The 14528-nt window shown below is 47.9% G+C and overlaps 1 protein-coding gene across 15 annotated transcripts in view; it reads right to left on the bottom strand.

Annotated features, from left to right (window-relative positions):
- Positions 1 to 14528, bottom strand: part of LOC133418676 (probable E3 ubiquitin-protein ligase HERC1) — a 108172-nt gene that overhangs the window by 53531 nt on the left and 40113 nt on the right. For 14 of the 15 annotated variants that reach the window (XM_061707496.1, XM_061707512.1, XM_061707562.1 and 11 more), the window contains 10 exons: positions 12768 to 12888; positions 11714 to 11951; positions 7274 to 7419; positions 7032 to 7187; positions 6344 to 6450; positions 5156 to 5245; positions 4297 to 4467; positions 2556 to 2795; positions 2365 to 2448; positions 282 to 856 (listed from right to left, as the gene is read on the bottom strand). In XM_061707496.1, coding sequence (XP_061563480.1) covers positions 282 to 856; positions 2365 to 2448; positions 2556 to 2795; positions 4297 to 4467; positions 5156 to 5245; positions 6344 to 6450; positions 7032 to 7187; positions 7274 to 7419; positions 11714 to 11951; positions 12768 to 12888 — 1928 coding nt within the window. The remainder of the gene's footprint in view (positions 1 to 281; positions 857 to 2364; positions 2449 to 2555; positions 2796 to 4296; positions 4468 to 5155; positions 5246 to 6343; positions 6451 to 7031; positions 7188 to 7273; positions 7420 to 11713; positions 11952 to 12767; positions 12889 to 14528) is intronic. The other variant, XM_061707526.1, reaches the window with a different exon arrangement.

The raw sequence follows: 14528 nt of genomic DNA, 5'->3' as shown, positions 1-14528 counted from the left end.
AAGAACCAGTGGTCAAAGAAAAACATATTTTTACTCGCAAAACCTGCCTTTCATTTACGCATTCTGTGATCCCTAGTAAACAGAGTACGTAATAACCTATATATACATATATATATATATATATATATATGTATATATATATATATATATATATATATATATATATATATATATATATATATATATATATATATATATATATATATATATATATATATATATGTTGTACCTGACGGTGATCTCTAGTGTTTTCCCTGGTTAAATAAATATAAATGTCGTACCTGACTGTGATCTCGGCCTCGTCCCACTGCACCTTGGCCGAGCTGCTGCCCTCCTTCACCACGCCCAGCAGCGTGGCGTTCCTGCCCGTCTGCTTGTGGACGCAGCGTCCCCCGACCCGGAGCCCGGCGTCGGTGCCCCCGATCACGGCCAGGACGGGCCACACGTCGGTGCAGAGCGTCTTCAGGCTGGAGTCCGACAGCTCTCCCAGCGGGTGCTGGTGTCGCCCGGGCCGAGCCCGGTCCTCCTCCTGGCCCTGGGCGTCCTGCTCCTCGCGGCTCTGCACGGAGCGGCTCTTCTTCAGCCTGTGTGGGCCGGTGGGGGGGCCGGGGCCGGCGGGGCCTCCGCCGGGGCCGCCGGCCCCCCCGGGGCCCGACTCCCGGAAGCAGGGCTTGATCTTGTGCAGCCGCTCGATCATGGTCTTGTTGATCCGGTGCGTCCACAGGTCGGACCGGTGCAGGATCCGGATCAGCTGCGTCGTGGCCTCGGCCAGAACCGTGGCCGCCGGGCTGCAGACGGGATCCCCGGGGAGCAGGTCCCGCGGAGTTCCCCGCATCTGCATGTCGCAGATCTTCACCTGCAACAACACACACACGTGGGTTCAGCTGGAACCTCCACCCAAACAGAACCAACACACACACGTGGATTCAGCTGGAACCTCCACCCAAACAGAACCAACACACACACGTGGGTTCAGCTGGAACCTCCACCCAAACAAACAACACACACACGTGGGTTCAGCTGGTCCTCCACCCAAACAGAACCAACACACACACGTGGATTCAGCTGGAACCTCCACCCAAACAGAACCAACACACACACGTGGATTCAGCTGGAACCTCCACCCAAACAGAACCAACACACACACGTGGATTCAGCTGGAACCTCCACCCAAACAGAACCAACACGTCTGAAACTCTTCCCCAATGGAATCAACACATGAACCCCTGACATTTACTGATCTGCTGCAATTTTTTTATTTTTCTTCTTCTTCCGGCTCTCAGCGAAGGCGGACTCTTTTCTGCTCCTCTCCCTTCTCTATCTGCTGCTACTGCTTTTGTCCTGTCTCGTCTTCAGAGTCTCTTCTTTTCACTCCTCCCAAACTCTACAATCATGGAATTGATTAACTGGTCTCTCAGCACAACCAGAAGTCAGGGGGTAAGGGAGCCCTCCTGCCCCCATGGGACATTCTTTACTGGATACACAATGGATTCCTACAAATATTGGAAACCGTTGTGTTTGGTGATTCTGTCTGTCGAGGACGTTGAAGATGCTTCATAATTGGATTTATGATAGCAGGATTTCTCCTGATCGGAGGAGGGGGATTCCTGGTCTACCGACAAACGCGTAAGTCGTCGACAGCTGTTCTGGCTCTTTCAGAGCTGCCGGACGTGGCTGAAGGATCAAGCAAGGTGATCAACACTCAGACTTTAACGTTGTTGGAGCAAAGCCGTAAGCTGGATGTGATTCTTGAACAGAATCGCAGGCTGGCGGCGTCTTTGAGCTCAGTGGTAAGATGGATAAGACCTTGGAGAAGTTGGAAGCTCGGCTTGGCGGGAATTGATCACAAATTTGTCTGATTGGAGTCGCCATTGATGAACCAGAGACTGAAGGCAGACGGAAAATTACTGAGTCTGTCTGTTCTTTTCAATATAATTGTTGATTCTATAATCTGGCCTTGACAGGGCGGTTTGGCCGATCGCTCTGGTCACAATCTCCCTGGTGGAATGTAAACAAGGTGACTCTGCCCCCACTAACCCTCCCCTCTCAGGAACATCTGTGGACCTGTTTCAGAACTGACCGAGCCGTCTGATAACATCAAGGACATTGGCTGAGGAGCAGCTCTGAGAGAAGTTCACGGACTTACCGCTACACACACTTATTGATAACCACACCCCCCCATCTTCAACGCCTTCCCTGGCTCCTCCCTCTTATCAGCCTCCCTGACACGGACGCCGGGTTCGAGCGCCCCCCCTATCTGATCATTTGCTACCAAATGTGGTCTAAGCTAAGACCATGTACTTCTGCTGACGACACACGAACCTTTATCATTCCTCATTAACATGCAGCAGCAGCAGCTCGTACCTTCTCTCCAGGGTTGCTGCTGTAGAACATCACGCAGGGAAACAGCTCTGCAGCGTCCACGTCCTCAAACGCCAGCTTGGGCTCCTGCAGGTCACATGACAGTTTTTACACACCTGTGGACCTGGATCAGAACTGTACACCCCCCAGACCCCAGACCCCCCGTCCTCCCAGACCCCGGCCCCGGCCCCCACCTCTCCGTTCTTCCCGAAGGACACGGTCCGGGCCTCCATGTCCAGCACCACGGTGACGGAGTCCCCCTGGGTGAAGGAGGCTAGCGTTAGCGTCTGCTCCCCGTTGTGGTACAGGTTCCCGCTGTAGGCCCGGTACAGCCACATGTCGGACGTGGTGCGGTGGTTGAAGTCGTGCACCGGCCAGCGGGACACGCCCACGCAGGTGCCCTCGTTGCCCCGGTTCTCCTTCACCATGTAGAACTGCACAGAGGGTTAGCGTTAGCGGAGGAGGGTTAGCGTTAGCGTTAAATATTCATTATTATCAGTCAATAAAATTAACATTTTTCAAACATGTTTAATTATGTTCAAATGTAAACATTATATACAAGATCTTCCTTCTTCTTTTCATAATTTCTTTTGTCTTAATTCCGATATTCATACTTATGCCACAAGGCACAAAGATGATTTTAATTTAGTGTTTTGTAGAACATTAAACATCAATCTTTCCACTTGTGGAATTCACTCAATAAATCTCTTAAATCATCACCATCTTTGCCAATATTCAAAAAACATTTAAAAAACGTTCTTATTGTTTCATCTTTTTAATGTTCATTATTTAATCTGAGTTACATTTTCTTTTGTTTTTTTTACTCTCCCTTGTGCAGCTTTGTTTAGTTTTTTATTCATATAAGGAAAGGATTCTATATAATCCACCAGGCTTCTTCCTTTCCTTGCATATTATTTCATTGTTTTTCATTTTTTGTTCAATTTGTCTCATATTGCTAAATAAATAAACTAAACTAAACTGTTAAAACTCCTGTAAAAGTCGCCCAAAACGCCGATCCAAGTTAAACCCAAACTCTGCGGCGGCGTTAGCACTAGGGCTGGGGATCGATTCAAATGTCAAGAATCGATTCGATTCTGATTCTTAACATTCAGAATCGATTATCAGGATTTGATTTGATTCAGATTCCGATATTGATTTGGGTTAGAGTTAATAAAACTGTTTTTTGAGCTGTTTCATGAATTATATGACTGTAGTTCTGCAACATGTTAATACTAGTATTATATTGAGATTCAACAGCAAGTATTGCAGATAATGATGCTGTAAGGACCAATCAGCTCCCAGAATGCTGATAGAACTGTATATATATATATATATATATATATATATATATATATATATATATATATATATATATATATATATATATATATATATATGTATATATATATATGTATATGTATATATATATAACTATAACTGCTTTCAGAAACATTGTGGGTCAGAATTACCAAACAGATCCAGGAGGAAACAGAGACGGAGGAAATCCGTTTTATTTTTTCCCACTTTCTGTTTTTATTTGTTCCATTTTTGGTCTATTTCGGTTTTTAATTTTTGAGCATTTGGTTTTTAGCATTTTTTGCAAATGTAACCCCAAGACAGTAAATAAAGTAATGAAATATAGACAATTTATGCAATTATAACTGAAAACTTTAATGTTTTCATACCTTTAAACATATTTAAAGGCAAAAACATCATGGCACCAGTTATTCTGGTCTCCAACAAAACATTCTTTTTTTGGGGATAAACAAAAAAATAAACCAAAAGTTGTAAAAAAAAAATTATAAATAAATACAATTTTTAAATTTAAAAAAAAAAAATCGATCTTTAGACATATGAATCGATTTTTAGGAATTAATATGAGAATCGATTTAGAATTGGGAAATCGATTTTTTCCAACACAGGCCTAGTTAGCACCTTCCACTGGTAGCACCCGGAGGAGATGCCGGTGCAGGCCAGGCCGTAGCCCTTCCCCCCGCTGCCGTGCGTCAGGCCCTGGCCGTTCTCCACCACGCAGCACTGGGCCTTCTCCGGGTCGAAGGAAACCTCCTGGACCGGCAGGTTCTGGTCCTCGTCCTCCGCCTCACCCTGCGGAGAGACGCCGTTAGCATCGGTAACACGCTAACCCACAGCACCGGGACGGTCGCACCTGCAGCCGCAGCACCTAGAAGCTGCTCCGGGTACAATACTAGAATGACATCAGAAACAGGTTCATACTAACTACATACTTACTTACTTACTTAGATACTTACTACCTACTACCGAGGGTGAGAACAGGTTTGATTCAGAGAACTGTTTCTTACAGAGCCAGGGTTGATGGAACTCTATACCAGTTTATATTTCACATGCAGGTAGCAAAGATTGGATTAAGTTTTAGTTAAAACAATATCTTTTAAAATGTAATGGATGATGATTTGTCATTTGGGAGGAACAAAGTATAGGTTGAAATATAATTACAGGTAGTGTAAACCCTGTCCTAATAAGGTGAAAAGTGTTCAAATAATTCTAGATCAGGTCTTTCCAGGCAGGTATTGGTTATGAAGGAGTTTTATTTGATTTAATTTCTATGTATGTGTGTCTGAGAATGATGGTGATTTAGTTCCTCTGTATAGATTGTGATTAAGGGAGTTGTGTCTGTTATTGTTTTGTTTCGTCATGTGTAATGTGTGTCTGTATGTGTTAAGTGTTAATTTGTTTGTTGTGTGTGTCGGACCCCAGGAACAATAGCTAATGCTGTGGCTAATGCTAATGGCCATCCTAAATAAAACAAACTAACCTGCACCTTCATCTGGACGCTGAGCTTATCCGGAGCCCCAGGAGCCTCCCACATGCAGTCGGACAGCAGCGCGAAGAGCCGCTCCACCACCTGAGGACGACACGGTTACCATGGTTACAACACGGTTACCATGGTTACAACATGGTTACCATGGTTACAACATGGTTACAACACGGTTACAACACGGTACCATGGTTACCACACGGTACCATGGTTACCACACGGTACCAGGGTTACCACACGGTACCAGGGTTACCACACGGTACCATGGTTACCACACGGTACCATGGTTACCACACGGTACCATGGTTACCACACGGTACCATGGTTACCACACGGTACCAGGGTTACCACACGGTACCATGGTTACCACACGGTACCATGGTTACCACACGGTACCATGGTTACCACACGGTACCATGGTTACCACACGGTACCAGGGTTACCACACGGTACCAGGGTTACCACACGGTACCATGGTTACCACACGGTACCATGGTTACCACACGGTACCATGGTTACCACACGGTACCAGGGTTACCACACGGTACCATGGTTACCACACGGTACCATGGTTACCACACGGTACCATGGTTACCACACGGTACCATGGTTACCACACGGTACCATGGTTACCACACGGTACCATGGTTACCACACGGTACCATGGTTACCACACGGTACCAGGGTTACCACACGGTAATGACCAGGTTACCACACGGTAGGGCTGGGTGATTTGGGACAAAAATAAAATCCCGATTTTTTTTCTCTGAAAACCCGATTTTCGATTTCGATTTTTTTGGTAAAACTACAAAAGACAATGGAATAAATTGTTTCAAATATTTTATCTTTATTTTTAAAGAAAAATAGCAAACAAATGTCCCCATTGGGAATGAAGTGTAATTGAAAGATCCTGTAAATCCTGCTTGAGTTTAGTAAAGTGACAACATTTACCATTTTCTTGACCAAACAAATGACTAGATGAGCTCCGTCTGTAATGCAGCTGCAGAAAAGGAACATCCATTTTCAGATTTTCCTTTTTTTAACATCGTCTTGATTAATAAATCCAATTTAGATTTAAAATCGATTAATCGCACAGCCCTACCACACGGTTACCATGGTTACGACACTGTTACGACACGGTTCCAGCCTCCGTCTCTGCGGGACGGCGCCGGGCGGGGCACGTACCTGCGCCACCTGCTCGTCCTCCATGCTAGCCTCGCCGGCCGGCAGCACGGCCTCCAGCACGTGCAGCGCCAGCAGGCGCGTCCTCAGGTTCCCCACCAGCGGGACGCCTGCGGCGGAGAGACGGGTTAGCTCCCTGTACGCTAGTGTTAGCCTCGCTGTGCGCTAGTGTTAGCCTCCCTGTACGCTTGTGTGTTAGCCTCCATGTACGCTAGTGTTAGCCTCCATATACGCTAGTGTTAGCCTCCATGTACGCTAGTGTTAGCCTCCATGTACGCTAGTGTTAGCCTCCATGTACGCTAGTGTGTTAGCCTGCGTTAGCCTGCGTTAGCCTGCGTTGCTACCTGAGCAGTGTGTTAGCCTGTGTTAGCCTGCGTTAGCCTGTGTTAGCCTGCGTTAGCCTGTGTTAGCCTGTGTTGGCCTGTGTTAGCCTGTGTTAGCCTGTGTTGGCCTGTGTTGGCCTGTGTTAGCCTGCGTTGGCCTGTGTTAGCCTGCGTTAGCCCGTGTTAGCCCGTGTTAGCACGTGTTGCTACCTGAGCAGCGTGTTAGCCTATATTAGCCCGTGTTAGCCCGTGTTAGCCTGTGTTAGCCTGTGTTAGCCCGTGTTAGCCCCTGTTGCTACCTGAGCAGTGTGTTAGCCCGTGTTAGCCTGTGTTAGCCCGTATTAGCCTGTGTTAGCCCTCGTTGCTACCTGAGCAGCACTTCTGGGCGGCGATGTTCAGCAGAACTTCCGTCCACTTGGGCGACGCCATCCGGGCCTGGATGGACTTGGAGGAAACGACTCTCCGGAGGAAAACCAGGAAATCCCCGAGGTGAAGCTCGGCCGAGTGCTGCCTCCGCACCAGACCTGGGGGGGGGGGACCAGACGGTCAGGGGGGCCAGCTGCTCCACACCCTTACACATGTTTAGAACCAACAGGAAGGTCTGTCTCACCTCTCAGGTCCTTCTTCTCCGACTCCTCGTCCTCGTCCTTCCCGGCCGGAGCCGGCCCGGCGTGACTCAGCAGGTTCTTCAGCTGGCTGCACAGCAGGTCCAGCAGCGACGTCACCACCTTGGAGCTCAGCTGGTCGGCATACGTCCTGCACAGGAAACAGGAAACACCGGTTCACTAGCTGCACCGCTGCACAGGAAACAGGAAACACCCATGCTGCTGCTGGAAACACCGTAACCATGACGATGACACCGTAACCATGACGATGACATCCATCACCATGAGAGGTCGAGTCTTCTGGAACATCTGGAACTCCCTGAACATCTGGAACTCCCTCCCTGAACATCTGGAACTCCCTGAACATCTGGAACTCCCTGAACATCTGGAACCCCCTGAACATCTGGAACTCCCTGAACATCTGGAACTCCCTCCCTGAACATCTGGAACCCCCTGAACATCTGGAACTCCCTGAACATCTGGAACTCCCTCCCTGAACATCTGGAACTCCCTCCCTGAACATCTGGAACTCCCTCCCTGAACATCTGGAACTCCCTGAACATCTGGAACCCCCTGAACATCTGGAACTCCCTCCCTGAACATCTGGAACTCCCTGAACATCTGGAACTCCCTGAACATCTGGAACTCCCTCCCTGAACATCTGGAACTCCCTCCCTGAACATCTGGAACTCCCTGAACATCTGGAACTCCCTCCCTGAACATCTGGAACCCCCTGAACATCTGGAACTCCCCCCCTGAACATCTGGAACTCCCTCCCTGAACATCTGGAACTCCCTCCCTGAACATCTGGAACTCCCTGAACATCTGGAACTCCCTGAACATCTGGAACTCCCTCCCTGAACATCTGGAACCCCCTGAACATCTGGAACTCCCCCCCTGAACATCTGGAACTCCCTCCCTGAACATCTGGAACTCCCCCCCTGAACATCTGGAACTCCCTGAACATCTGGAACTCCCTCCCTGAACATCTGGAACTCCCTCCCTGAACATCTGGAACTCCCTGAACATCTGGAACTCCCTGAACATCTGGAACTCCCTGAACATCTGGAACCCCCTGAACATCTGGAACTCCCTCCCTGAACATCTGGAACTCCCTCCCTGAACATCTGGAACTCCCTCCCTGAACATCTGGAACTCCCTCCCTGAACATCTGGAACTCCCTCCTTGAACATCTGGAACTCCCTGAACATCTGGAACTCCCCCCCTGAACATCTGGAACTCCCTGAACATCTGGAACTCCCTCCCTGAACATCTGGAACCCCCTGAACATCTGGAACTCCCTGAACATCTGGAACTCCCTCCCTGAACATCTGGAACCCCCTGAACATCTGGAACTCCCTGAACATCTGGAACTCCCTCCCTGAACATCTGGAACTCCCTGAACATCTGGAACCCCCTGAACATCTGGAACTCCCTCCCTGAACATCTGGAACTCCCTGAACATCTGGAACTCCCTGAACATCTGGAACTCCCTCCCTGAACATCTGGAACTCCCTCCCTGAACATCTGGAACTCCCTGAACATCTGGAACTCCCTGAACATCTGGAACTCCCCCCCTGAACATCTGGAACTCCCTCCCTGAACATCTGGAACTCCCTCCCTGAACATCTGGAACTCCCTGAACATCTGGAACTCCCTGAACATCTGGAACCCCCTGAACATCTGGAACTCCCTCCCTGAACATCTGGAACTCCCTCCCTGAACATCTGGAACTCCCTCCCTGAACATCTGGAACTCCCTGAACATCTGGAACTCCCTGAACATCTGGAACTCCCTCCCTGAACATCTGGAACTCCCTCCCTGAACATCTGGAACTCCCTGAACATCTGGAACTCCCTGAACATCTGGAACTCCCCCCCTGAACATCTGGAACTCCCTCCCTGAACATCTGGAACTCCCTCCCTGAACATCTGGAACTCCCTGAACATCTGGAACTCCCTCCCTGAACATCTGGAACTCCCTGAACATCTGGAACTCCCTGAACATCTGGAACTCCCTCCCTGAACATCTGGAACTCCCTGAACATCTGGAACTCCCTGAACATCTGGAACTCCCCCCCTGAACATCTGGAACTCCCTCCCTGAACATCTGGAACTCCCTCCCTGAACATCTGGAACTCCCTGAACATCTGGAACTCCCTCCCTGAACATCTGGAACTCCCTCCCTGAACATCTGGAACTCCCTGAACATCTGGAACTCCCTCCCTGAACATCTGGAACTCCCTGAACATCTGGAACTCCCTGAACATCTGGAACTCCCTGAACATCTGGAACTCCCTGAACATCTGGAACTCCCCCCCTGAACATCTGGAACTCCCCCCCTGAACATCTGGAACTCCCTCCCTGAACATCTGGAACTCCCTGAACATCTGGAACTCCCTCCCTGAACATCTGGAACTCCCTGAACATCTGGAACTCCCTCCCTGAACATCTGGAACTCTCTGAACATCTGGAACTCCCTGAACATCTGGAACTCCCTGAACATCTGGAACTCCCTCCCTGAACATCTGGAACTCCCTGAACATCTGGAACTCCCTCCCTGAACATCTGGAACTCCCTGAACATCTGGAACTCCCTGAACATCTGGAACTCCCTGAACATCTGGAACTCCCTGAACATCTGGAACTCCCTGAACATCTGGAACTCCCTCCCTGAACATCTGGAACTCCCTGAACATCTGGAACTCTCTGAACACCTGGAACTCCCTGAACATCTGGAACTCCCTGAACATCTGGAACTCCATGAACATCTGGAACTCCATGAACATCTGGAACTCCCTCCCTGAACATCTGGAACTCCCTGAACATCTGGAACTCCATGAACATCTGGAACTCCCTCCCTGAACATCTGGAACCCCCACCACCACCAGTCTCTGGACTCCTTTAAAAGGTTCAGGAAGGTTTTCCCTGGTCTTTTATAGACATTTTTATTGTTTCTCTGCTTTTATGCTTTTACTTCTGGTCTTTTATGTGTCTTGATTTTATTCCTTTTTGTTTATGTTAGCACTCTGAGATTATTTTATGAAAAGTGCATTACAAATAAAATGTATTAGCGCCCCGAGGCTTCACTCCTCCTCCATAGCTCTGCAGCAATGGAGAGGAGTGAAGCCCCGAGCCATCTATTGTTATCCTGCCTGTTTTCTATTCATTTTCCAGCCAGATTTCGGTTCGCTACTCCTACAGATTTCGGAGGACCCAGGCGAATCATATATCAAAACGTGTGTGTCTCAATCGGGAATAGTGTGCTATGACTTTTGGTGTTGAAATTCACATTTTTCCCAAAGTTACTCCCAAAAAAACGGCCAAAAAAACCCATTCAAAGTGGATGGGAGGAGGTAAAAAAAAAAGCCAAACTTCACCTTTTTTCTAAGTCACCTAACTTTCTCATACCTGCATGTAGAAATGTCATTCAAACTTCAGAACAGCGGAAAACTTCTCTTCTCACCAAAACACCAACCAGTTTTTTCCTAAGATGTAAACTTTTCAAGATATGAGCGCACAAGCGAGGACTGGCAATCACTTTTTTGTCAAATCTCGAGTGCGGGTGTCAGTTGCTAGAGTGGCAGAAACAGTAAAAAAATAACCTGAATTTTTATTTGTAACTCGAGCTCACGGCCAATCCATAAAAGGACACAAATAATTTCTGGTCAGAATGTAGACATGGGTGTTGGGATTCATAAAATGTGACTTTGACAGGCGGGGTATTCACAAAATTTAAACGGGGGAAGGCTAGAGCAGCGCCAATACCTGTCTCGGTCTCCATTCACTGTAATGTAATCAAACGTTTTCTTCAAAAGAATCTCACTCTGTCTTCACACTGAGCCTACACACTCATTTTAAGGAATATCTGAATAAAATTAAGATTGTCAGAATCTGCCGGGTTCTGTGTGTCTCACGATGTTTTTTGTTTTTTTCGGCTACGAGCTACGGTTTGATCACAAATCTGAGTGATTTGAGACCTTGTCAGAAGCCAAAATCTGGGTTTTTCTCACAGCCAAACCGGAAGGTTCTGAAGTCGAGGTTCTTGTTGCCGGGGCAACCAGAGCTCAGCTGCTGACTCATTCAGCCAGAACTGATCACATGACCCAGTCAGTACAGACTTCATATCCTTTATCTGGAAAATGGAGACTTTTAGTCGACTGAAACTTGACACGACTAAAAGGAGAATGAACGTGACTAAAACTAATAGAAACTAAAATGACGGCCCGGTACTGGTTCTTACCCGGTACTGGTACCGGTACTGGTTCTTACCCGGTACTGACGGCCCGGTACTGGTCCTTACCCGGTACTGACGGCCCGGTACTGGTCCTTACCCGGTACTGGTTCTTACCCGGTACTGACGGCCCGGTACTGGTCCTTACCCGGTACTGGTTCTTACCCGGTACTGACGGCCCGGTACTGGTTCTTACCCGGTACTGGTTCTTACCCGGTACTGACGGCCAGGATCTGCAGCAGCCGGGTCGCCGCCACCTTCAGGGCGGTGCTGAGCTGGGAAAGCCCGGGTTTCTGCAGCAGCTGCAGCGGTCGGCCCAGCATGGTCTCGGTACCGCAGAGCCGGGACAGGACGCTGAGCAGACCCGACGACACGGCCAGGGACACGTCCACGGGCTGGTACCGCACGCTCAGCGCAAACACCGTCACCAGCAGGAGGCGCTGCTGCGCTTCTGGAGAGAGAAGAAGAAGAGATGTGTGTGTGTATGTGTGTGTTTTATGTGTGTGTGTGTATCTGTGTGGCTATGTGTGTGTGTGTGTGTTTTATGTGTGTGTGTGTATGTGTGTGCGAGGCCCGCCCCCCCCCCCCGGGCGGGGCCACCACGACTGCGGGAAGAAGCAGCCAGGGATCCTGCGGTGGCGGACCGCGACCCAGGCGAACCCCGGTCACCCGGTCCGGGCCGGACACGCGGCCAGGAGGCTCCACCCCCCCCCCCCCCCCAACCACCCCCCTCACCCCCCTCACCCCCCAGACCAAAGACCCGCCCCGGGGAGGGGCCAGCCTGCCCGGAGAGACCGAGCTGCCCCGGACTCATATAGAGTCAGAACCAGCTGATCAGGGAGGGACTATGATGGTTGAACTGATCAGTAACAGTATTGATCAGTCTTGATCAGTAACAGTATTGATCAGTAACAGTATTGATCAGTAACAGTATTGATCAGTAACAGTATTGATCAGTATTGATCAGTAACAGTATTGATCAGTCTTGATCAGTAACAGTATTGATCAGTAACAGTATTGATCAGTAACAGTATTGATCAGTATTGATCAGTATCAGTATTGATCAGTAACAGTATTGATCAGTATCAGTATTGATCAGTAACAGTATTGATCAGTATTGATCAGTATCAGTATTGATCAGTAACAGTATTGATCAATATTGGTCAGTATCAGTATTGATCAGTAACAGTATTGATCAGTAACAGTATTGATCAGTATTGATCAGTAACAGTATTGATCAGTATTGATCAGTAACAGTATTGATTACCTATGTGGTGCTTGTTAGCCTGCAGCGCTCGCTCCAGCGTCACCGACAGCTGCTGGTAGATCTTATGAACCGCCGTCTGGATCTCCATCTGCAGACTCCTCTTAGCCGCCCGGATCCCGTCCTAAAAACACCACAATCATCAATATAATATAATAATATAATAATCTCCATCTGCAGACTCCTCTTAGCCGCCCGGATCCCGTCCTAAAAACACCACAATAATCAATATAATAATATAATAATCTCCATCTGCAGACTCCTCTTAGCCGCCCGGATCCCGTCCTAAAAACACCACAATAATCAATATAATAATATAATAATCTCCATCTGCAGACTCCTCTTAGCCGCCCGGATCCCGTCCTAAAAACACCACAATAATCAATATAATAATATAATAATCTCCATCTGCAGACTCCTCTTAGCCGCCCGGATCCCGTCCTAAAAACACCACAATAATTAATATAATATAATAATATAATAATCTCCATCTGCAGACTCCTCTTAGCCGCCCGGATCCCGTCCTAAAAACACCAGAATCATTCATATAATATAATAATAGAAGCAGTTTTATTAGGGCCCAAGCACTGAAGGATCGAGGACCCTATTGTATTTGTAATGTTTATTATTATTATTATTATTAGGGCCCGAGCACTTGCAGTGCGAAGGCCCTATTGTATTTGCAGGAATTTTTATTATTATTATTTTTCTTCTGACAAAGTGATGGCCTTTTTGCCCCCCTTAACATGCCCAAAAAGTCACCAAATTTTGCACCCAAGTCAGGCCTGGCGAAAAATTTGATATTTAATGGTTTGCATTAATGGGCGTGGCAAAATGGCTCAACAGCGCCCCCTTGAAAACTTTGTGCGTCAAGCCCCACGATACGGTTTGACGTACATGCACGAAAATCGGTACACACCTGTATCAGTAAACAACTTAAAGAAAGGTCTCTTGGCGACATGGCCGAAACCGAACAGGAAGTCGGCCATTTTGAATTAATCGTGTCACTTTGGCGCAATTTATGCCATTCCTTCGGCAGTTAATTCAGCCCGAACCGTAACGTGCACCCAGATGTGTTATACATCAAAATGTGCGTCTCCATCCTGCGACCACGCGCATTACTTTTCTCTTTCAAAAGCGTTACCGTGGCGACGCTAGACGCCAAAAGGCGCGCCCCCCCTTCATCTGATAAGTCCATATTTTATAGTTCTCCACAAGTCACCAAATTTTGCATGCAAGCCAGACTTGGCGATAAATTTGATATTTCATGGTTTGCATTAATGGGCATGGCCGAACGGCTCAACAGCGCCCCCTAGAATACTTTTATCTGCCATAACTATTGAATGGTTTGACATAGAGAGTCGTGGGTGGTGTCATGGGACTCTGTAATGAGTCCTCAAGCTTCGTTGGCCTTAATTAGTCCCGCCCCTTCTTCTGATTGGTTGTCCCGATTTTTCTGCTATAACTTTTGAATGGTTTGACATAGAGAGTCGTGGGTGGTGCCATCAGATTCTTTATGGAGTCCTTGACCTTCATTGGCCTGAATTAGCCCCGCCCCTTCTTCTGATTGGTTGTCCCTTTTTTCTGCTATAACTTTTGAATGGTTTGACATAGGAAGTCGTGGGTGGTGTCATTTCTGATATGCTTATGGGGGGCGGTGGCCGTGAGTGCGAGGGCCCGTTCATCGCTGCTTGCAGCTTTAATTATTATTATTATTATTATTCTCGCCGGAAATAACTTGCCTTTTTGGAGGTCTTAAAATGC

This window comes from Cololabis saira, chromosome 2, assembly GCF_033807715.1.
Source record: "Cololabis saira isolate AMF1-May2022 chromosome 2, fColSai1.1, whole genome shotgun sequence".
In the NCBI taxonomy this organism is placed as follows: Eukaryota; Metazoa; Chordata; class Actinopteri; order Beloniformes; family Belonidae; genus Cololabis; species Cololabis saira.
This window is presented reverse-complemented; position numbering and strand designations above follow the sequence as displayed.